Source organism: Phascolarctos cinereus, unplaced genomic scaffold (genome assembly GCF_003287225.1).
Source record: "Phascolarctos cinereus isolate Bilbo 61053 unplaced genomic scaffold, phaCin_HiC Scaffold_726;HRSCAF=1367, whole genome shotgun sequence".
In the NCBI taxonomy this organism is placed as follows: domain Eukaryota; kingdom Metazoa; phylum Chordata; class Mammalia; order Diprotodontia; family Phascolarctidae; genus Phascolarctos; species Phascolarctos cinereus.
Window position 1 is genome coordinate 378,379,406 of NW_027556098.1, and position 22,385 is coordinate 378,401,790.

At 49.8% G+C, this 22,385-nt stretch overlaps 1 protein-coding gene across 1 annotated transcript in view; it reads left to right on the plus strand.

The window, feature by feature from the left end:
- Nucleotides 1–22,385, plus strand: part of WNT4 (Wnt family member 4) — a 54,515-nt gene that overhangs the window by 16,167 nt on the left and 15,963 nt on the right. The window contains exon 2 of the mRNA XM_020983027.2: nucleotides 16,699–16,934. Within this exon, the coding sequence (XP_020838686.1) occupies nucleotides 16,699–16,934 (236 nt within the window). The remainder of the gene's footprint in view (nucleotides 1–16,698; nucleotides 16,935–22,385) is intronic.

Genomic DNA, 22,385 nt, shown 5'->3' on the forward strand with positions numbered 1-22,385 from the left:
GTACCTGAGGGACCACCATATGGAATAATCGTAGCTACCATGTATATAGCACTTTACATACATCCCCTCATTTGATCCTCACAACCCTGTGAGGTAAGGACTATTATTATTTCCATTTTAGAGATAAGGAAACTGAGGCACAGAGGCTATCAATGACAGGGCCAGCTCCAATTTGCTGTAGCAGGATCAGAGATTTTGGAGCCGCAATGGACCTTTGAGGCCATCTAGTATGACTCCCCTCTTTACAGACGAGGAAACTGAGGCTCAGAGAAACTCCAAGACCAACCCCCGCCTTTCTCCTTGGCTACAGAAATAGGAGTAGTGGGTGGAAACTGTAAGAAGTAGATTCTTGCTTGAAATGAGACCCAGCCCAACAGAGCTATCCCCCCAAAGAAAGGGGCTGGTGGGTTCTCTCTCACTCAAGGTCTCCAAGCAGACTCGCTGACCACTCGTCCAGGATTTTGAGGAGGGGGCTCTCAGACCAGCTTGATGGCTCTGAGATACTTGGGGTTGATTTCTGTGCTCTTAGACTCACTGGCCTCAGGCAGCAGAAGGGACCTCTGAGGTCATCCTGTCCAACCCATCCTTCTAGGCAGCCAGGTGGCACAGGGGATCAAGTGCTGGACCTTGGAATTGGGAAGACCCGAGTTCAAATCCAGCACCAGACAACTTTCTAGCAAAGTGACCCTGTGCGCGTTAATTAATGTCTGCTGCCTCAATTGCCTCATCTGTAAAATGGGGATGATAATGGCACCTATCTCCCAAAACTGTTGTGAGGATCAAACTTTAAAGTGTCATATCAACATTAGCTGTAATTATTACTAATACTCGAATTTCCCATCTCACAGGGTGTTGTAAGGAAATCTCCATGTAAGCTGTAAAGCATGGTAGAAATAACTCAATTCTAAAAATCTGGGATTCTGTCAGTACTTCCCCCCACCAACAAAGATCACAGATCATAACCCCACTTCAACCCCCCCATGCCTCAGTATCACAGATCACAACCTTCCCCCTTGACTGTGTGCCTCATGGTATTGAGGGATTTGGGAGTCAGAAGACAGGGGTTCAAACCCCTACTCCGGCTTAGACAAGTCCCTTAACTCCCCTGAGCCTCAGTTTCCCTCTCTGTGAAATGGGAATTACAACATTCACATGAACCATCTCCCACGGTTGTTGCCAGGGAAAGTGTTTTGTAAAGTCTAAAGTGTTATGAAAAGGGGAGCTGTGATTGTTCTCCTATGTGAGTCATTTTTACCAAAATAAACTAATCCCTAATGGCCAGCCTTCTGGTGATGGGTCTCCACCCTTGCCTGGCTGGTCCTTCCTCACCAGGTGTAATCAAAGACTTTCCAGACAGGGGTAGGACCTGTCGGGACTCGCGCTCCATCGACATTGTCTTTGAAAACCCACAATCAGAGGTGGGAAGGCCCTTTGAGATCACCTAGACCAGGGGTGGGGAACATGGGGCCATTTTACAACTGAGGACACTGAGGCCCAGAGAGGATCGCTTTGTCCAAAGTCACACCATCGTAAGGGCCAGAACAGGGATGTGAACTTATTTCATATTGCCTTTAGATCTACAAAGGAATGTTGTCTTCTGTGATCTGTGGTGAGATTCAAACTCAGGGCTTCTAACTCTAAAACCAGGGTGCTTTCCATGGTGAAGCATTAGAAGTGGCTAATATGGCTCTCATAATATTAGCCTATAGTCACAAAATTTCAGAGTTGGAAAGGACCTCACCGACCAGCCTACCCAACCCAGGATTTTTCAGAAAAAAAAAAATTCTTCTCTCCAGCACCCCCAAGGAGTGGTCAGCAAGGCTCCACTTAGAGACACACACAAGGGAAAGCCACCCTGTCCCAAGGCAGCCTCTTCTATTCTTACATAGTCCTCATTGTTAGAAAGTTTTTCCCAACACTGAGCCTACATTGGCAGGAAGTTGGGGGGGAGGGGCGAGCAGACCTGTGATTTTTATTAGCATATGGAATTCCCAGAGAGGGAATTTCTCCTACCAGGGCACATTGGCACCTGCTCTACACCACAGACTTCAGGGAACTTGACTGGCCCAGGGTCATATAGTGAGAGGCAGGATTTGAACTCAGGTCTTCCATTTCCTTCTCCAGCTCATTTTATAGATAAGGAAACCAAGGTAAACAGAGTGAAGTGATTTGCCCAGAGTCTCACAGCTTGTAAGTGTCTGAAGCAAGATTTGAACTCAGGAGGATGAGTCTTCCTGATTCCAGGCCTGGCACTCTATCCACTGTGCCACCTAGCTGCTATTATATTGTACTGTATTATATCGTTTCATTTCATATCATATATATCATATCATGTCATGTCATGTTATATTACATCAGATGTGAGGTTCATTGATCCTCACAACCCTGGGAGGTAAATGCTATTATGATCCCCATTGGACAGATAAGAAAACTGAGGCAGACAGCAGTTAAGGGCACTTACACAGCCGGTACTTCCATGGTAGAGGAATTCAGATACATTTCTTCACTTGATGCTCAGAGCAACCCAGTGGGGTAAGTGCTATCGGCCCCATTTTACAGGTGAGACATCTAAGGCTTAGAAAGGGTCAGTCACATAAGAGTCAAAAGCAGGATTTGAACCCAATTCTTCTCATTCATAATTGACTGACTAGGGGGGCAGCTAGGTGGCACAGTGGGATAGAGCACCGGCCCTGGATTCAGGAGGACCTGAGTTCAAATCCGGCCTCAGACACATAACACTTACTAGCTGTGTGACCCTGGGCAAGTCACTTAACCCCATTGCCTAGCCAAAAAAAAAAAAACATAATTGACTGACTAACTGGCCTGGCCTCCCCAGACACCACACAAGGTTCAGGTCCCAGTCACCCCACCCAGCTAGTTTACCTGACATGAACCTGAGAATCGCCAAAGGAGGAAACAGAGGACTCTTCCTGGTGCTGGGGCAGGCGCTCTGGGTGGGGAGCCTGGAGTCCTCAGATCTAGTCCAGGCTCCCCGACGAGGACCCTCCGTGGGCCTGGGCAGCTCACCTCCCCTCTCTCTCACTTCCATCACCTCTCAGGTGTGGACAGTCAGAGGTGCCCACCTTGGGACAGACAGGAGGGGCAGCTTTAAGCTCTCAAGAGAAGGGGCCTGAGAGGCCCCAGGGAAAGGGGGAAGCAAGTCCTCGATTTCAGAGGCGGAATGAGACAGCCAGCTTGGGACATGGCCAAGACGGGAATTTGTTCGGCCTGACTATGCATATTTGCTACAAGGGTTTTGTTTTTTCTTAAAAAAAAAAATAGGGGGTGGGGAAGGAAAAGACAATAAATGCTTGTTAACTAAAAAAAAAAAGTCATTTTTTTATAAGTCCTGGGTTTGAAGTCAGGAAATCTGAAGGTCAGTAGCAGAGTGACTTTGGGCAAGTCCTGAGATCCCAGTTCTTAAAGCCGGGATGGGACCTTAGGCTTCAAACAGTCCGCCCTCTCATTTTACAGAAAAGTAAACTGAGGAGAGAGAGGCAGAGTTCACACCAACACCAAGTAGAGGGCCACGCGATCCCTTTTCTCTTCTCTGGCCTCAGTTTTCTCATCTCTAAAATGACCCATCCTCGGCGTACGGCACTCAGGACGGCCTTGAGAAAACCACTTTGTAAGCCTGAAGCTGATACATGCTTGAGAGTCATTGTTCTGGTTACCCTCAAGTGCCTGGCTCGACAGGAGTCCAGTCCAGGCCCCTGCGTTCTCCACCACGGAGTGAATACATGCCTCACTTGTTTGGGTCCCTGGTTTGGCCTCCTCTACCTCTGGGGTGGGTGATAATGGTGAGGGCCATGAAGTTCTTAAATGTGACCCCGGGGTGAGGGGCAAGGCTAGAGGAAGGAGTGGACAGCCAGGCTGCAATGGGACCCAGGCCCGGGCCACTCAGCTGCCTCAGCCTCCCAAGCCCTGCAACTATTTCCTATCCCCTTCCAGGCGCCTGGCTTTCTCCAGAAGCTGAGCCAGTGGGGAGGAGCTGGTGAGAGGTCCGATTTTTACTCTAGGAATTTGTACATTTTTAAAAAAAAAAAAGGAAGAAAGAAACCTGGAAGAGCTTGGGGCCGGCCCAGCTAATTTTAGTTTTAATGAAAACAGCAGGTGGCCAAAGGGATCGGATCTTCCTGGCAGGCCTGAGGCCTTCAAGCCTTCCAGGCCGGTGGCCAGGGGAAGCCGGGCACAGAGGGGAGCTTCTTGGAGCACCCTGCTACCCCCACTTCAGGGCGACCCTTTTAGAAATAAAGGAACCACCCCCAGCTGCAGGGAGGCAGGCAGGCAGAATCTTCAGGGCCACAAGGGTAGCCTGACCAATGCCGAGGGGACGGCTCAGAGCCTTGGCGGCTGGAGGCAGGTGGTAAATCAATAACCTGGTATTTAGGGCCAGGAAGAAGACTAAATGTGGGTGTTAAGGATGGAACCAGAGAAGTGGCTTGAAGAAAGGCAGCAGCCGGGGCCCTCCTGCAGGGCCTGGGATGGACATGGTGAGCTGAGGGGGCGCAGGGACCCACTCACCATCCCTTCTTCTCCAAATGTCTCTGGGAATGGCCTGTGCTGTTCATATTCGAGTTCAGTCTTCTCCTCCAGGAGGAGTAAATGGTCCTCCTGTCTCTGGGGGGAGAGGTCAGGTCATTATATAAGCCAAAGGGGCTCCCTCCTGTCACTATGGGACCCACCGGGTTACCTAGACTGAGGTAGCTTAACACAGTGCCAGGCACCAAAGAGGAGCCTTAAAAATACTTGTCTTGATTTGCTAACTAGTCTTCAGTCAGGCCCTCCTCCAATGGGTATCCCTAAGTATCAATCAGCTAATGGCAGAGGTTCCCTATCCTAAGACCTACAGCTGGAAGGTCCTTTAGAACACAGAATGTCAGAGCCAGGAGGAACTTCAGAACATAAAATGTTAGAGATGGGAGGAACTTTAGAATATGGAACATCAAAGCTGAAAAGTACCTTTACACACAGAATGCCTCAGATGTCGGGGGGGGGAAGGGAATTGCTTAGAATATTGAATGGGAGGTGGGGGGGATGGCTTAGAATCAAATGTTAAAACTGGAAGGGACTTTGGGACATAAACTGTTGGAACAGAATGTCAAGACTAGAAGGGAGCTTAAAAACCATCTTGTCTAACCTCCATCCCATTTTTCAGGTAGGAAAACTGAGGTACAGAGAGTCTCTGCTCAATTAATAGTGGAAAGCAGGGGCCTAGTAAAGTCTCTCATCCATACTCCTCTCCTCTCAAGGGCATCTGACCATATGGTTGGGGTCAGTGGGAAGAAGAGCAGCCCATGCTGGGGTCAGAGGTGGGGGAAGAAAAATGCTACTCCTAACTTGGAAATGACATGGGAGCCCTCACTGGGGTAGCCAGTGATAGGCCAGCAGCCAAAATGACTGGGGTCTGGTCTATATCTCTTCCAGGGGTAGCAGGCTGTGGAACAGTGGAAAGGTTTCTCACTTTGGACTCAGCCCTTCTTGCGTCACCTTGGGCAAGTCTCACAAACTATGGGATTGAACGTCCAGGTCTGGGCTCCTCTGAATGGACTCCACGAGCTGGGCTGAGAGCCCTTTCCCTCTCAGGAGCCTCCCTTTCCTCACTAAAGCTGCGTGTGGGTAGGAAAGCGGAGAACCCAAAGCATCTTCCAAAGCCAGAATCTAGAGCAGCAAAGGGATGTCTTCCAGAGAGTCATGGGCAAGGTCTGACCTGGACTGATTCAGGAAGGAATGATCCAGCCTCCATACTGATTCCGGAGGAAGGTTCTCCTCCCTTCCGGGCAGTGAGTTCAGCTGACCCGTCTTAAGAGGCAGGTTCTAATCAGCAAAAATGGCTCTCCTAACGAGGATGGACAAGGGTGAGCAAGCCCATCCACCCGGAGCTGAAGCTCATGGTGAACTTTAGAGAATATTAGTCACCGTTTCTAAAGTCCTTTGTGGTTTAGGGAGAAGACTTGGGTTCAAATCCTAAGTAGCCTGTACGATCCTGAGCAGGTCTCTCTTGGCCTTCAAAGTCCCTTCCAGTGTGGAGTTCCTCGGTATCAACAAATCAGCAAAATGGCGTCTCTAGTGATCCCTGCCTCAATAACCACCAAATAGGGTTGTGAGAATCTGATGAAGTAGAATGCAGATGGAAGACAAAGTTTAACTTAAGGGGGCTTGCTAAAAATTGGATCTGTCCAAAAGTAGAAAGGATTGACTTTGTGAGGTAGTGAGTTCCCTGTCCCCAGAGGTCTTCCAGCAGAGCCCGGATGATCACTTGGTGGGGATGTACTGAGAACTCTTCCTCCATTTCTGGTTGGATCAGATAACCTCTGAGGGGCCTTTCAGCTGACATTCCTTTGCTCCAGCAACTTGAGAAGCAGGGCACCATGTTTTATTACCTCTCTTTGTATCTTCCAGCACTTAGCATAGAGACTGGCACACAGTGGGTGCCTAATAAGTGCTTGTTGACTGACTGGCTGACTTCAGGAAGTTAAAAACATTAAGGGATAACGACCATGAGGGCGAGGATGACTTGGGAGAGCTGAAAGTCTCTGAATCGGTCCAGCTGAGCCGCAGACTCACTACTCAAGGAAACGGGCCATAGATACCAGAAAGATGTCTCTGGTGATTTCTCAGACCTTCCTCTTGCTATCCGCTCCCAACCCTCCAATGTGCACGCAGAAACCCCACTTTACTGAGGACCCTCGGACGCTGGACAGGCCAACCTAGAAGATGAAAGGGTCGTTGGATTAAGGATGAAAGCCAGGCCAGAGACAGCGGGACCTGAGAGCGCTTGGGCTCAGGCCATGGACGATCCAGTGACTGGGACACTAGCTGGACAGTGGGAAGTAGTGCTGGATTTTGGAGTCCAAAGACCTGGATTCAAAACCCGGCTCTATTATTTACTATCTATATGACATCAGTGTCTCTGGCCTTGAGATTCCTCTGCTATGAAATCTAAGGGCACTAGCTGATCTCAGTGGTCTTATCCAGCTGTGAATCTATGATCCTAATCAGGGGACTGAGGGGGGACAGCTGCCCAGTCCCTGAGATCCTGTAGAAATCTTCATCATCCCAGATCTTTGTTGCCTCCTACAGGCAGCCCTCCCTGATAAACACCTCCCTCCCCACCCCTAAGTTAGAAGGGAGCCCTCCCTATTTGAATCTTTCAGGACTTCTGATTTGGCCTGTTCTGTGAAGTTAATGACATTCTGACATGATATAATCACCATCATTATACTTGTAATACCAATAACAAAGCACCTAATGTTTTTATTTATTGTGTGCCAGGCATTGTGCTAAGCGCTTCACAAATATGATCTCATTTGGTCTTCACAGCAACGCTGAGAGGCAGGTGGTGTTATTATCCCTATTTTACAGATGGGAAAACTGAGGCAAACAGAAGTTAAGTGACTTACCCAAGGTCACATGACTAGTTAGTATCTGAGGTCAGATGTGAACTCCGATCTTCCTGATTCCAAGCCCACCACTCTATCTACTGCTCCTTACAGCTCCCTCCAATTTTTTTCACGTGGAAAACTCCTAGTAAGGAAACTCCTTCCATGGACGGAGAACAGCAACTTGTCCATAACTTACAGTCTTTGACAGCTGCCTGAGAGACACTGAGAATTTGCATGACTCACCCAGGGTCGCACAGTTATCATGTATTAAAGGCAGGATTTGAACCCAGATCTTCCAGACTCTAGGGCTGACCCTCTCTCCACCGTACCACAAGTTCTCACTTTCTGACTTCTGGAAGAGAGATACGTGTCCATGCCTCAGTCCCTCCCACACTCACCCCCAGATTACGGGGAGGAATTGCACATTATCTCATCTCTGTATTCCCAGTGCAAACAAGCACCAGGCCTGCCTCGCCACAGGGGAGGCGCTTCATTATCATTTTTGAATTGGGGCCGAACATCTGCAGGGAGAGGAGGGGGAAGGCCAAGCCCTGGGCCTCAGGAATCCCTCCCCTGCCAGCCCTGACTGCAGCCCCAGCATGGAGGGCCAGTGAGGAGAATTCTGGACATGGAGGCAGGAGACCTAGGCTCAGACCCCACCTCTGAGACCTGTGTCCTCAGTGACCTTGGAAAAGTCACTTCTCTCTTTGCCTCACTTTCCTCGGCCGTTAAATGAAAAGGTTGGACAGTTTATCTGTAAGGTCTCTTCTTCCAGCTCTGACATTTCATGTTCTATGTTCTAAAGGGCCCTCCCAGCTCTGACATCCTGTGTTCTAAGGGCTTCCCAGCTCTGACACTGTGTTCTAAGGCCCCTCCCAGCTCTGACATTCTGTGTTCTAAGGCCCCTCCCAGCTCTGACACCCTGTGTTCTAAGGGCTCTCCCAGCTCTGACACTCTGTGTTCTAAGGGCCCTCCCAGCCCAGACATTCTGTGTTCTAAGACCCTTCCAGCTCTGACATTCTCTGTTCTAAGATCTCTTCCCAGCTCTGACATTCTGTGTTCTAAGGGCCTCCCAGCTCTGACACCCTGTGTTCTAAGGGCTCTCCCAGCTCTGACACCCTGTGTTCTAAGGGCTCTCCCAGCTCTGACATTCTGTGTTCTAAGGCCCCTCCCAGCTCTGACATTCCATGTTCTATGGTTCCTCCCAGATCTAAATCCAATAATCTATTTAACTCTCTGAATCTGTTTTCTCAAGTGAAAAATGGGAATGATACCTCAATGGGTTTTGTGAGTGGGGCCTGCTCCGTCACTGTAAAGTGTGTGAGTTGGGCGGTTGCTATTCCCTGGTACCTAGTGGAGGAGGAGGCATCATGGCAGTGATGAGCTGGTCTGTGGGCCACTGGCCAGCTGCCGGTGGCGTTTCGCATGGGGAGGCCTGTGTAGCAGGGACCAGAAGATCTTGCTACCATGGCCTGTCTCCACGTTTATCAGCCGCCTGGCCATCTACATCAGCCTCTTCATTCTGAGTCTGAATCTCCCTCTGGGAATATCAGCACTTAGGAGGCTGAGGGCAGGAACTCTGTCAGCTATAAAGAGCTCGCAGAACATGAGCAGTCGTGTTATTATAACGCAGGGGGTGCAGGGGGGGCCGTGCCCGGGGAGTGGCGCTTGCCCTCCGGGGGAGATTTCCAGTCTTTTCCTGGAACATGCCCGGCTAGGGCACGACGCCGGTCACAGCCCAGGACTTCCTCAGACCCCTCCAGGGACTGGCGGCCAGCAGCCCGAGGCTCTGGGGCTGGGCCCCCAGTGACGACCTTGGTGCTACCTCGGCCCAGCAGGCCAGGAAGCCTTCTCTCCGGGGCATCCCGGGGGTGGGGGGAGGGAACGGGAAGAGGCAGCCTCTCTGTGAGTCCAGGAGGGCTTAGTCTGGAAAATCTGACTCCCTCGCCTGACTTGCCTGCTCCTGCTCCCTCACACAAACGTGCAAACTCTTAGGCATCCCTAGCAAAACAGAGCAAGCATTAGACCAGAGCCCAGAAGGCCTGGGTTCGAGACCTGACTCAGCCACCAGCTGGTTGCACAACTTTGGGCAATTTATTTCCCCTCCTTGGACCTCAGCTTCCTGGTCCGTAAAATGAGGAGATTGGACTAAAAGACACGCCATCCCCTGAGTCCTATAATTAGTACAGAAGTAAGAGCACTATGTCTTCAGGAGAAGGAGCAAGGAGGGGTGGCAGACATTTACTGAAGAGCCTACCATGTGCCAGGCACTTTGCAAACCAGCTTCATAAATACTATATCTCATTTGAAACTTATAACAACCCTGGGAGGTAGGTGCTCTTATGTCCCCTCTATAATTGAGGAAACTGAGGAAGACAGGTCGCGTGATCGAGACAGGATTTGAAACGAGATCTTCCCAACTATCCACTGTGCTGCCTGGCACGTAATAGGCGTTTAATAGATGTGTATTGAATTGTAGAACTGATTTGGGGTAGAACATCTGAGTTCAAATCCCGACTCTGTCAATTAGCATTTGTCTTTGTATCCCCAGAGCCTGGCACAGTGCCTTCAGCATCAGAAACACGTAATAAATGCCTGTCGACTGACTATGCGACATTGGGTCTCCATGTCCTCATCATTAAAATGAGGGGGTCAGACTTGTTGACCTCTGAGGTCATCTACAACTGTGCTCTGCTCCTATTACTAGAAGAGCTCCCAAGTCCTTTGTATTTCTCAGTGATGAAGACGCAGGGTCCCTGAGGAAGAAGCAACAGTCCCGGGGAGAGCCAGAGTGCTGAGAGTCCGGGATTCTGCCTCTACCCCAGGAGCTTAGGGACAAAGGGACCCATTTCATGTCTTCTCACCCCTTAAGTGAGGAAGGAGGGAAGGGAGGGAGGAAGGGAGAGAGGGAAGGAGGAAGGAAGGAAGGAAAAAAGGAAGAGAGGAAGGAAGGAAGAGGAGGAGGGAAGGAAAGTAGGAAGGAAGTAAAGAAAGAAGGAAGGAAGAGAGGAAGGGAAAGGAGGAAGAAAGGGAGGGAGGGAGGGAGGAAGGAAGGAAGGAAAAAAGGAAGAGGGAAGGGAGGGAGGAAGAGAGGGAGGGAAGGGAGGAAGGAAGAGAGGGAGGAAGGAAGGGAGGGAGAGAGGGAAGGAGGAAGGAAGGAAGGAAAAAAGGAAGAAGAAGGAAGGAAGAGGAGGAGGGAAGGGAGGGAGGAAGGAAAAGAAAGAAGGAAGAGAGGAAGGGAAAGCAGGAAGAAAGGGAGGGAGGGAGGGAGGAAGGAAGGCAGGAAGAGGGAGGGAAGGGAGGAAGGAAGGGAGAGAGGGAAGGAGGAAGGAAGGAAAAAAGGAAGAGAGGAAGGAAGGAAGAGGAGGAGGGAAGGGAGGTAGGAAGGAAGTAAAGAAAGAGGAAGGAAGGAAGGAAGGAAGGAAGGAAGGAAGGAAGAAAGGAAGGAAGGAAGGAAGGAAGAGAGGAAGGGAAAGGAGGAAGAAAGGGAGGGAGGGAGGAAGGAAGGGAGGAAGAGGAGGAGGGAAGGGAGGAAGGAAGGGAGAGAGGGAAGGGAGGTGGGAAGGGAGGTAGGAAGGAAGTAAAGAAAGAAAGAAGGAAGGAAGGAAGAGAGGAAGGGAAAGGAGGAAGAAAGGGAGGGAGGAAGGAAGGAAGGAAGGCAGGAAGGAAAAAAGGAAGAGAGGAAAGAAGGAAGAGGAGGGAAGGGAGGGAGGGAGGAAGGAAGGAAGGGGGAGAGAGAGAAAGAAGGAGGAAAGAAGGGAGGGAAGAGAAGAAGGAAGAAGGAAAGAAGAAAGGAAGGAAGGGAGGGAGGCAAGCACTTACTAAGAGCCCAGTATGCACCAGACAACTTGTTAAACATTTAACAAAACTAATCTCATTCGATAAAAGCCTAAAGACACCTAGTGCAAGATATATGTGTGTGTATGTTTATGTGTATGTATGTTTTTTATATATATTTATGAAAATATATATGAAAAATATCTTGTTTTGAACCAATGTATTTTGTATGTAGAGTCATAAATTCAGAGCTGGAGTGGGCCTCAGAGGCTCTCTCGTCCAACCTCCTCCTTTCACAGATAGGAAACTGAGGCCTACAGATATGAGTGATTTGCCCAAGACCACAAAGGCACTCGGTGGAAGAGGCAGGATTTGAACTCAGAGCCTCCAAGTACAGACCCATGTTGTCTCCACCACACCAGCCCGCCTCCCTGTTTATACAGTGCCCACCTTAAGGGAGCGTAAGCCACTTCAAGGCAGGGACTCTTTTTTCCTCATCTCTATATCCCCAGCACCTAGCGTGGCACATAATCAATCAATCAGATAGTTAATTAACTAATTAATGCTAGTTGCTTGATTGAGGGTGCAAGACCTACAGTACTGAGAGAAAGAGGCACAGATTCCATTTCTATCAGAGGCCAGAGTTCTGGAGAGGAGAGGGACCATGGCTTTGGAGCTGGAATGCGTGACCTCAAAGGTTGTCTATTCCAAGTCCCCCATTTTTCAAAGGGGAAAACTGAGGCCCAGAGAGGAGAAGTACCTTGCCCAAGGTCACACAGCTAGTAAGAGTCAGAGAGAAGACAAAGCTGACTCTGATTCTGAGTAGGGAAGAGGAGATGAAGGATGGTCCCCAATCATGACCCCCAACACTGTGGGATCCTGGGGACACAGCAGCCTTCTCCTCAATCCCTTAGGGTCTGGACAGCTGCATCACAGCCTCTGTCCAGCAGACCCAGAGCAAAGGGGCCTACAGAACCAAACTCCTGACCCCTTCAATGGGGGTCCCCTCCAGCTGCCTGGGTACATTGGAGAAACCACAGATTCACACCACAAGCTTGGCTGTTGGTGCCCCCTACAGGCCTTTGGTGCTATACACAGCAGAAAGGGGCCAGGGTCAGCAGCTGAGGGTGAGGGGACAAAGGGCCAGGGTTAAGAGGACATAGGTTAGCCTTCATCTTATAAGACTCCCCAGAATCTTTCCCCGAGGGAGCCATCCTCTCATCAAGCAAGCCAGCCCCTGAGGAGAGAGGGAAGAGACAGGAATAAGGATGGATGCGTAAGTGGATGGGTAGAGAGATAGGAGGGAAGATGGGTGGATGGATGGATGGAGAGATAGGAGGGAGGATGGATGGATGGATAGATGGATGGATGGGTGGATGGATGGATGGATGGATGGGTGGGTGGATGGATGGATGGATGGATGGGTGGGTGGATGGATGGGTGGATGGATGGATGGATGGATGGATGGGTGGGTGGATGGATGGATGGATGGATGGGTGGCTAGATGAATGGAGAGATAGGAGGGAGTATAGATGGATGGATGGTTGTGTGGGTGGATGGATAGATGGATGAAGAGATAGGAGAGGGGATGGATGGATGGATGAATGGGTAGATAGATAGATGGAGAGATAGGAGGGAGGATGGATGGATGGATGGATAGATGGATGGATGGATGGATGAGTAGATGGGTTGATGGAGAGATGGGATTGAAAATGGATGGACGTGTGGGTGTGGGATGGATGGATGGATGGATGGATGGATAGATGGATGGATGGATGGATGGATGGGTGGATGGATGGGTGGCTAGATGAATGGAGAGATAGGAGGGAGTATAGATGGATGGATGGTTATGTGGGTGGATGGATAGATGGATGAAGAGATAGGAGAGGGGATGGATGGATGGATGAATGGGTAGATCGATAGATGGAGAGATAGGAGGGAGGATGGATGGTTAGGTGGATGGATGGACAGGTAGAGAGATAGGAGGGAAGATGGATGGATGGATGGTTGCGTGGGTGGATGGATGGATGGATGGAGAGATAGGAGGGAAGATGGATGGATGGATGGATAGATGGATGGATGGATGAGTAGATGGGTTGATGGAGAGATGGGATTGAAAATGGATGGATGTGTGGGTGGGGGATGGATGGATGAATGGATAGACGGATGGGTGCATGGATGAAACGAGCAGAAGAGAAACAAATCTCCTCTTCGTCCAAGCCCCTCAATCTCTTTTCCTCCCTCTCTGTCTCTGTCTCTCTCAAGCTATCTTTATTTCTGTGACACACCCTTCTCACCTCCAGCTCCGACCAATCATTCTGTCATCTTTTAAATTCTGAGCTGTCTAAAACTAGAAGGAGCCCTTCTGGAGGTAAGTTGCCTAAAACTCAAGGTCTTTGAACAGAGGCTAGATAACTACTAGTCAAGAAAGTTGTACAGGGGGGTTCTTTTTCGAGGGAATGGTTTGGACAAGATGTCCCCCACCCCAGATCTCTTTCATCTCTGAGGTTCTGCTGTTCCAGGGGCTTTGTGGCATTGGCTTCTCCAAAGGGGTCCTTCCTGCCTGGGGTAATGGTAATGGCTTTCTATGGTCTACATCCTAAGGGAGATGGCAGCATTGCAAGGCCTGGGGCACTACGTAGACCCAAAGAGAGAGGCCTGTGGGTAGGAGGATGAGGAGCCACAGCTCAGGAAGGTTTATTTTATTCTCATTCCAAAACCTTCTCATTCTTGTACCTTGTGGTGGGGCTGAGACCCATATGGTCCACGTCTCTCTCTTCAAAGGATGGGGTTAGAGAAAGTTACGGGAAGGCCTTGAGAGCAGGACTACAGGAATACACAGTCAACCAAGTGATGGTTCCCAGGTAATTGTTGAGGATGAATGTTCCTGGTAGAATAAAAAGCCTTGGAGTCAGACAACTGGGGTTCAAGGTTGACTCTGGCATCTGGGATCAGAGGCTATTAGTGCCAGAAGGAGGCTCTTCAGATCATCTAATCCAACAAGACCCCTCATTTTATAGAGGAGGAAACAGAGGTTCAGAGTGGTTTGCCATGAGTCACACAAGAAGTTGGTGATGGGACCAGAACTTGAACCCAGACCTTATTAATTCCTAGTACACTGTTCTTAACTATGTCTTACTCCTTTTCCTTTTGTAACCCTTCAGCAACCCCAGGACTCTTTGGCCTCTTTTTGTATTCCCAGCACTTAGCCCAGTGCCTGGCACACAGGAGGCACTTCATAAATGTTTACTGAATTGAATTGAATTGTTGCGAGGGCTGAATGACCCTCAGAAACCTTAAAGCACTATAGAGGTGTAAGCTGTTTTTATTACAGCCTCTTTACTCCAGGGCACCACAGACTCCAGCACGGTGGGAGCATTGGGTAATTCAGTGAGGTGGGCCAAGCGTGGACTTGAGAGGGAGGTGGCCATGAGGAGGAGCTGACTGGGTGTCAAGGGAGCCTTGCGGTGAGGGGTGACAGCTGGCAGGAGCCCCGTGCTGGCTGCTGACTTTGGCTAACTCCGAGGGACCTCGGATTTTTCCTAGTAGTGCTTGGCCAGGGTGTTTCCTGGGCAGGAAGACAGGGCACATTCACATGGCAGAGAGCACTGCCACCTTCCCCACCCCCATGGCTCCCTGAGAGTCCAGCAGAGACGGGAGGAAAAAGCAGCTGCCAAGCCAGGAGAGAGCTTGGCACACAGGCCTGGTCCCCAAGGCAGGACAGGACAGCTCCTGAGCTTCTAGCAATGCCCAGAATCCCTGAGAGAGGAGCTCTGGCCCTTCATGGGCGCAGAGGGATCGGAGCTGTAAGGGATCTGAAAGCAAGCTACGGCCGAAAGAGGGGACTCGGTTTGTCCAGGGTCACCGAGGCAATAAACAGCAGAGCTGGGATTCAAACCCAGGTCCTCGCCCTCCAGAGCTGGAGGAAATCCCAGCAGGCAGAGCAAGGAAGAGGAGGTGGAGGTTCCAGGAAAATGGACTTCAACCCAGCAGAAGTAACTTCTTACATGAAAACTCTGAGCAGAAGGGGCCATCTCCAGAGGACTAGAATGCTTCCCGGGCTCTAAAGAGGGGTTTCAGAAGATCACGGCTTCAGAGAAACCTTGGGGATGAGTCCAAACTCCTCATGCAGATGACTAAGGAGAGGCAGGGAAGTGGCACAGTAGATACACCACCAAGCCTGGAGTCAGGAAGATCTGAGTTCAAATCCAGCCTCAGACACTTACTAGCTGGATGACCCTGGGGAAGTCATTTAACCTCTGACAGCCTCAGTTTCCTCATCTGTAAAATGGGGACAATAATAACACCTACCTCCCAGGGTTGTTGTGAGGATCAAATGCGATAATACTTGTAAAGTGCTTAGCACATAGTAGGTGCTGTGTAAATGTCAGCTGTTATTACCAATAGGCAGCTAGGTGGTGTGGGGGACAGACTGCTGGCCTGGAGTCAGGAAGACTCATCTTTGTGAATTCAAATCTGGCCTCAGACACTTCCCAGCTGTGTGACCCTGGGCAAGTCACTTCACCCTGTTTGCCTCAGTTTCCTCATCTGTAAAAGGGGTTGGAGAAGGAAAAAGCAAAGTGTCTTTGCCAAGAAAACCCCCAGTGGGATCACAGAGAGGTGGACACAACTGAAATGACTGAACAGCAAAATTATCACAGCTAACAATAAGCTATACAGCATTGTAAGGTTTGCAAAGTGCTTTGTAAATATTAACTCATTCGATCCTCACGAGAAACCCGGGAGGTCGGTGCTATTATTATCCCCATCTTACAAATGAGGAAACTGAGGTGCCAGAGGTGAAGCGATTTGCCCAGGGTCACAGAGCTAAGTTGGTGTCTGGGGCAGAATCTGAATTCAGCTCTTCCTGATTCGAAGTCCAACACTCTAACTGATACACCACCTAGCTGCCTCTAGATCAGGGGTGGGGAACCTGCAGCCTGGAGGCCACATGCGGTCCTCTAGGTCCTCAAGTGCGGCCCTTTGACCGAACCCAAACTTCACAGAACAAACCCCTTAATAAAAGGATTTGTTCTGTAGAACTTGGACTCAGTCAAAAGGCCGCCCCTGAGGACCTAGAGGGCCACATGTGGCCTTGAGACCGCCGGCTCCCCACCCCTGATCTAAATGAAGAAACAGGGGTCATACAGCTAACAACAATCTGGGCAGAATTTGAACCCAGATCTTCCTGACTAAAACTTGAATGCCTTGTCCATGGCACCATGCTGCCTCTCAGGCTTTGACCAGATGCCCTCTGAAGTCCATTCTAGTATAGGTTCTATTATAATGTAATTCAGGGAAGAAAAGCTTCCTGACTCGAAACTATCAAAAATGGATGACCTTGAGGGGTAGTGAGTTCCCCGTCGCTGGTTATCTTCAGGTGGGGGCTGTGCCATAGCAGAGATCCCTGTTCAGGGAGAGGTGGGAGGCACTGGCCGCGAGATCACTTCCAGCTCTGGGCTTCTGGGATTGGGCAGAGAGCAGGTGTGCGGGGCTGCAGTCTCACTGCCTGCCGTCCCCTCTGGTCCTCCCCCAGGTACCTGGCCAAGCTGTCCTCGGTGGGCAGCATCTCCGATGAGGAGACCTGCGAGAAGCTGAAGGGGCTGATCCAGAGGCAGGTGCAGATGTGCAAGAGGAACCTGGAGGTGATGGACTCGGTGCGGCGCGGGGCGCAGCTGGCCATCGAGGAGTGTCAGTACCAGTTCCGGAACCGACGGTGGAACTGCTCGACTCTGGACAGCCTGCCAGTCTTCGGCAAGGTGGTGACGCAAGGTGAGGGGACGGGGAGGGGGCAGCCGCCATCCTCCCACACACATCAACATTTCTTAGCTTTGCACTGATGTTCCCAGGGAATGCCACATAGTAGGTGCTTAATAAGCACCTACTACTAAGGTTGACTGATTAGGCATTCAGTTCTCTGAGCCTCAGTTTCTTCATCTGTAAAATAGGGGTAATGATAATTTCCCCTGTCCTCCTCACAAGGGATCATAAGCTCAAATCCTGGATTTAGAGTTAGAGGGGGCTTTAATGGCCATCCAATACAAACCCCCTGTTATACAGATGAGGAACTAAGGCCTTGTCCGGCATCACACAATAATAAGAAGTGTCTGTGGTGGGATTTGAACTCAGACCTTCCTAATTCTAAGTCTAGCGTGCCATCTGCTGCACCCAGGTGTTACGAGCAAAGCATTTAGCAAGCCTGAAAACTCAAAAGGCTTCAATAAATCTGGAACGTCCTCCACCTGGAAGTTCTCCCCAGATGATGCTTAGCACAGTGACTGGCACATAACAGATGCCTGATAAATGTTTATTAACTGACTGACTGACTGATGCAGATCACAACCCATCCATTTATGCCCACCCTGTGTGATTTTTATTCATGTTCTCCCATGATTTGACCATAGGGGGAACTGCACAATGAAATGGAACATAAAAGCTAACTATCAGTTATGCTTCATAGAGAGGGAGGGGAGGAAGGAAGGGAGGAAGGAAGGGAGGAAGGAAGGGAGGAAGAAAGGGAGGAAGGAAGGAAGGAAGGAAGGAAGGAAGGAAGGAAGGAAGGAAGGAAGGAAGGAAGGAAGGAAGGAAGGAAGGAAGGAAGAAGGAAGGAAGGAAGGAAGAAGGAAGGAAGGAGGGAGGAGGAGGGAAGGAGGGAGGGAGAGGGAAGGAGGGAGGGAGGGGAAGGAGGGAGGAGAGAGGGAGGGAGGAGGGAAGGAGGAGGGAAGGAAGGAGGAGGGAAGGAGGGAGGGAGGAGGAGGGAAGGAGGGAGGGAAGGAGGGAGGGAAGGAAGGAGGGAAGGAGGAAGGAGGGAGGAAGGAGGAGGGAAGGAGGAGGGAAGAGAAGGAAGGAAGGAGGGAAGGAAGGAGGGAGGGAAGAGGAGGAGGAGGGAAGGAAGGAAGGAAGGAAGGAAGAGGGAAGGAAGAGGAAGGAAGGAAGGAAGGAAGAAGGAAGGAAGGAGGGGGGAGAGAGGAAGGAGGGAAGGAGAGGAAGGAGGGAAGGAGAGGAAGGAGGGAAGGAGGGAAGGAGGGAAGGAGGGAAGGAGGGAAGGAAGGAAGGAAGGAGGAAGGAAAAGGAGGGAAGGAGGGAAGGAAGGAAGGAGGAAGGAGGGAAGGAGGGAAGGAGGGAAGGAGGGAAGGAAGGAGGAAGGAAGGAGGGAAGGAAGGAGGAAGGAAGGAGGAAGGAAGGAAGGAAGGAAGAAGGAAGGAAGGAAGGAAGGAAGGAAGGAAGGAAGGAAGGAAGGAAGGAAGGAAGGAAGGAGAGGAAGGAGGGAAGGAGAGGAAGGAGGGAAGGAGGGAAGGAGGAAGGAGGGAGGGAGGGAGGAAGGGAGGGAGGGAGAGAGGAAAGAAGGAAAGAGGGAAGGAAGGAAAAAAGGAAGGATTGTTAAGCACCTATTATGTGCCAGGCACTGTGCTAAGCACTTTACAGATATTATTCCCTTGTAAAATGAGCTGGAGGAGGAAATGACAAACCTCTCCAGTGTCTTTGCCAAGAAAACCCCAAATGGGGTCACGGAGAGTTGGACAGGACTGAACAGCAAGCCAAGCCCTAACTCCAGAGCCAATGCCCTTTGTGCTCCGCCATGTTGCCTCCTACCACATGGAGACAACTGTGCATCCTACCTACAGACAGGGCCTCCCTCAAGCTCTCTGATGTACACTCGTGCCCCATCCCCGCACACCCACCCAAGCCCCATCAGTAAGGGGTGTGGGCCAGTGCACCGACCAGCTATGGACGGGGCTGAATAGGAGAGTCAGGCAACCTGGGTTCTAGTCCCTAAAATAGATATTCCAAAGTCGAATACCTGCAATGTTGCCGACGTGATAGTTCCCGGTGCGGACAGTCCTTCTGCCAACGGATCAGCAAGCAGACATTCGTTCTTCCTACCTTTCCAGTCTTCTCTCCGTTTTCTTACTTTTGCCTGGCCTTCTTGTTCCTGGCACACAACTCCCCGCCCTGCCCCTGCCTCCCTGTCCCCACTCCCCACAGGCTGTCCCCCAGGCCTGGAAGGCCTCCTGACTCCCCTGGCTTCCTTCCAGTCTCGGCTAAATTCTCTCTTTCTGGAAAAAGCCTCTCCAAACCCCCCTTGCTCCCCTCACTTGCTCTTAATATCTCCCATCTACCCTCTGCAGATCTTATACAGATAGAGTCATTGGCCTATTATCTCCTCAATTAAATTGTGAGTTCCTTAAAGCTGGAAGCTGGTTTTACCCTTCTAAACATTCCAGCAATTAGCGTAGGATTGGCACACAGGACGTGCTTCATAGATGCTTTCTGACTGAGTGACAGAATTAAAAGTTAAGGGTGATAAGAATTAAGAAAATGCTCAACATGCAGAAAATGGAAAATCTCCAAAAATCCAGAGAAGCAATACGCAAGAGGCAACTTCAGCAGGAAACAGGACAGTTCACAACAGAGGGCAACTAAGAGGAGAGGGTGGAAAATCACTGAAACATCCAAAGAATTAAGGGATGGGCCCGGAGGGCAAATCATGACACAGCAATCTCAGAAATATTGACAGCCCAGAAGATTCAGCAAAACGAAATGAAACAACAGAGGGGAGACATTAGTGTAATTAATGTGTCACTGGTCTTTGTACCTCAGTTTCTTAATTTGTGAAATGAGGGAGTTGGGTAGATGGTCTCTAAAGTTCCTCCCAGCTCTGACACCCTGTGTTCTAAGGGCCCTCCCAGCTCTGACATCCTGTGTTCTAAGGGCCCTTCCAGCTCTGACATGCTATGTTCTAAAGTCCCTCCCAGCTCTGACATCCTGTGTTCTAAGGGCCCTCCCAGCTCTGACATTCTGTGTTCTAAGGGCCGTCTCAACTCTGACATTCTGTGTTCCAAATTCCTTTCTGGTTCTGATGGGAGCTTTGTTCTAAGCTTCCAACTATCCCTGACATTCTATATTCTATGGTTCCTTGAAACACTGATGTTCTCTGCTTTATATCTTTTTCAGTTCATACATTCTATGTTCAAATTAAAGTCCCTCCCAGATCCAAATCCTACTGGATACTGAAAATTTTCTTTCTTATAATCACCTCCCCGCAGACATCTTCCATGCCTTTGAGGAAGTTTACAGAAACAATGAGGAAACAAGTTTTCCTCCCTTAAGTAAGCTCGTAATTCAGATGCCCATAACCACAGTAACAATATTACCTCCTTTTTCATGGGGGCATCCTCCGCGTGCCCCAGGCTCACTAGGTAGGTGGTATCCTCCACCCCTCTCTCGCACTCATCCGCATACCCAATCTACTACCGAGTCTTGTTTTTTTCTCCCTTCACACCGCCTCCAGTATGCGTCCCCTCCTCTCTATTCATGTGGTCACTCCCCTCATTCAGGCCCCTCTTGCTTGGACTGCTGCTGGTTTCGCTGCCTCAACCAAGTCTCTCCCAGCTCAGGTAACCCAAAGTTACCAAATCTGACCATGTCACTCCCTCCACAATTAGCTCCAGGAGCCACTATTTCCTCCAGGATCAAGTACAGAAATCTCTTGTTCACTCAGTTCTTTACAACCCATTTCCTTCCTACCTTCCCAGTCCTTGCCCCCCTCCATACACTCTACAGTCCAGCTCTGCCGGCCTCCCTGCGGTTCCCAGTACAGGACACTCCATCTCTGTACCTGTGACTCTGTCTCCACGGCTGCCTCCCATGGCTGGAATAGCCTGCCCTTTCACCTCTACCACTTAAAGGTTCCCTGAGCCCTTCAAGACTCCGATCAAATCCCACCTTCCCCAGGAGTCCTTTCCTGGGCCCCTCAGCTATTAATACCTTCCCCTTTCAGATTGCTTTTCATCCACTCTATTCTCTCTCTCTCATATGTGTGTGTGTGTATACATACACACATATATGTACATACACATATATAATACATATCTAAAACACACATGCACATATAGACACACATGTGTGTAACATGTCTGTATGTATGTATTTCTCTATGTGTGTGTACATATAGATAGATAGATATCGATATATACTAGTTATTTACCTCCTATCTCCCTATTAGAATTCACATTCCTTGAAAGCAAGGACTCCTGTCTTTTTTTTTTCTTTTGTATCCTCTTACGTACAGTGCCTGGCATAAAGAAAGAATTTAAATGGTTGTCAGCAGTTCAATGAGATTATTATCCCTATTTTTCAGATGGGCAAAACTGAGTCCCACAGAGTTTAAGTGACTTTCCCAAATCCACACAAATCTAGCCCATCTGACTCTAAATCCTGTGCCCTTTCCTCTACAAATTAGGACTTAATAAATAAACTCAATAGGATTCAATAAACTCAGTAAAACTCAATAAATCTTTGCTAAGGACAACTAGGAGGTTCAGTGGATAGATCGCCAGGCCCTAAGTCAGGAGGCCCTGAGTTCAAATCCAGCCTCTAACAGTTGCTAGCTGTGTCACCCTGGGCAAGTCACGTCACCCTACGTGCCTCAGTTTCCTCATCTGTAAAATGAGCTAGAGAAGGCAATGGCAAACCACCCTGGTATCTCTGCTAAGATTGAAATGACTGAGCAACAACAAAATAATGTTTGCTGAATACCTCTGCAGTGCCCAAATTCACCTCATTCAAAACCTTATGGCTAACCTCAGTTCTCCCCTCTCCCTTATCTCTCATTTCCAGTTAGCTGCTGAGTCCTTTCACCCACATCTCCTATAAGATCTCTTTCATCTGTCACCTCATCTCTTTGTCTTTAGGCACCAAACTGGGAGGGATACAAAGACTGAAAAACAAGAGCCCCTGCCCTCAAGGAGCTTACAATCAGACCGAAGAGTAGAGGATGGTATATAGCATAGCAAAGAGGCAAGGCACCATTGGCGTGGGAATACTGCAGATTCCTGTACTGGCCGGGTTGTGTGCTGGGTAATTAAGGCATTGCTTGATCCAGAAGTGCAAAGAGTGCCATAAAGGGCTAAGAGGAAGGACAGAGCAAAGGAGTGAGGGAATGGGCCTCACTCAGATGTTAATCCCATGATCCCGTGAGGACAGCCCAGGCACTGGTCGGGAAATGGGACAGAATCAGGGAAAGCTTCCTGGATGAGGCAGCCTTTGAGCTGGGAGGTTTGCTAGGAAAAAGGAAGGCCGAGGGATAGCAGAGCCCTCACTGACTGCCACTCTGAAGCCTGCTCAGGCTCACTGTCATACTACCACCTCTCTCCGCCCAGCCTCCTACAGACTGGCTCCGAAGCCTTGAGGAAGCTGTCTCGCCTACTTGGGCCTTGGTTT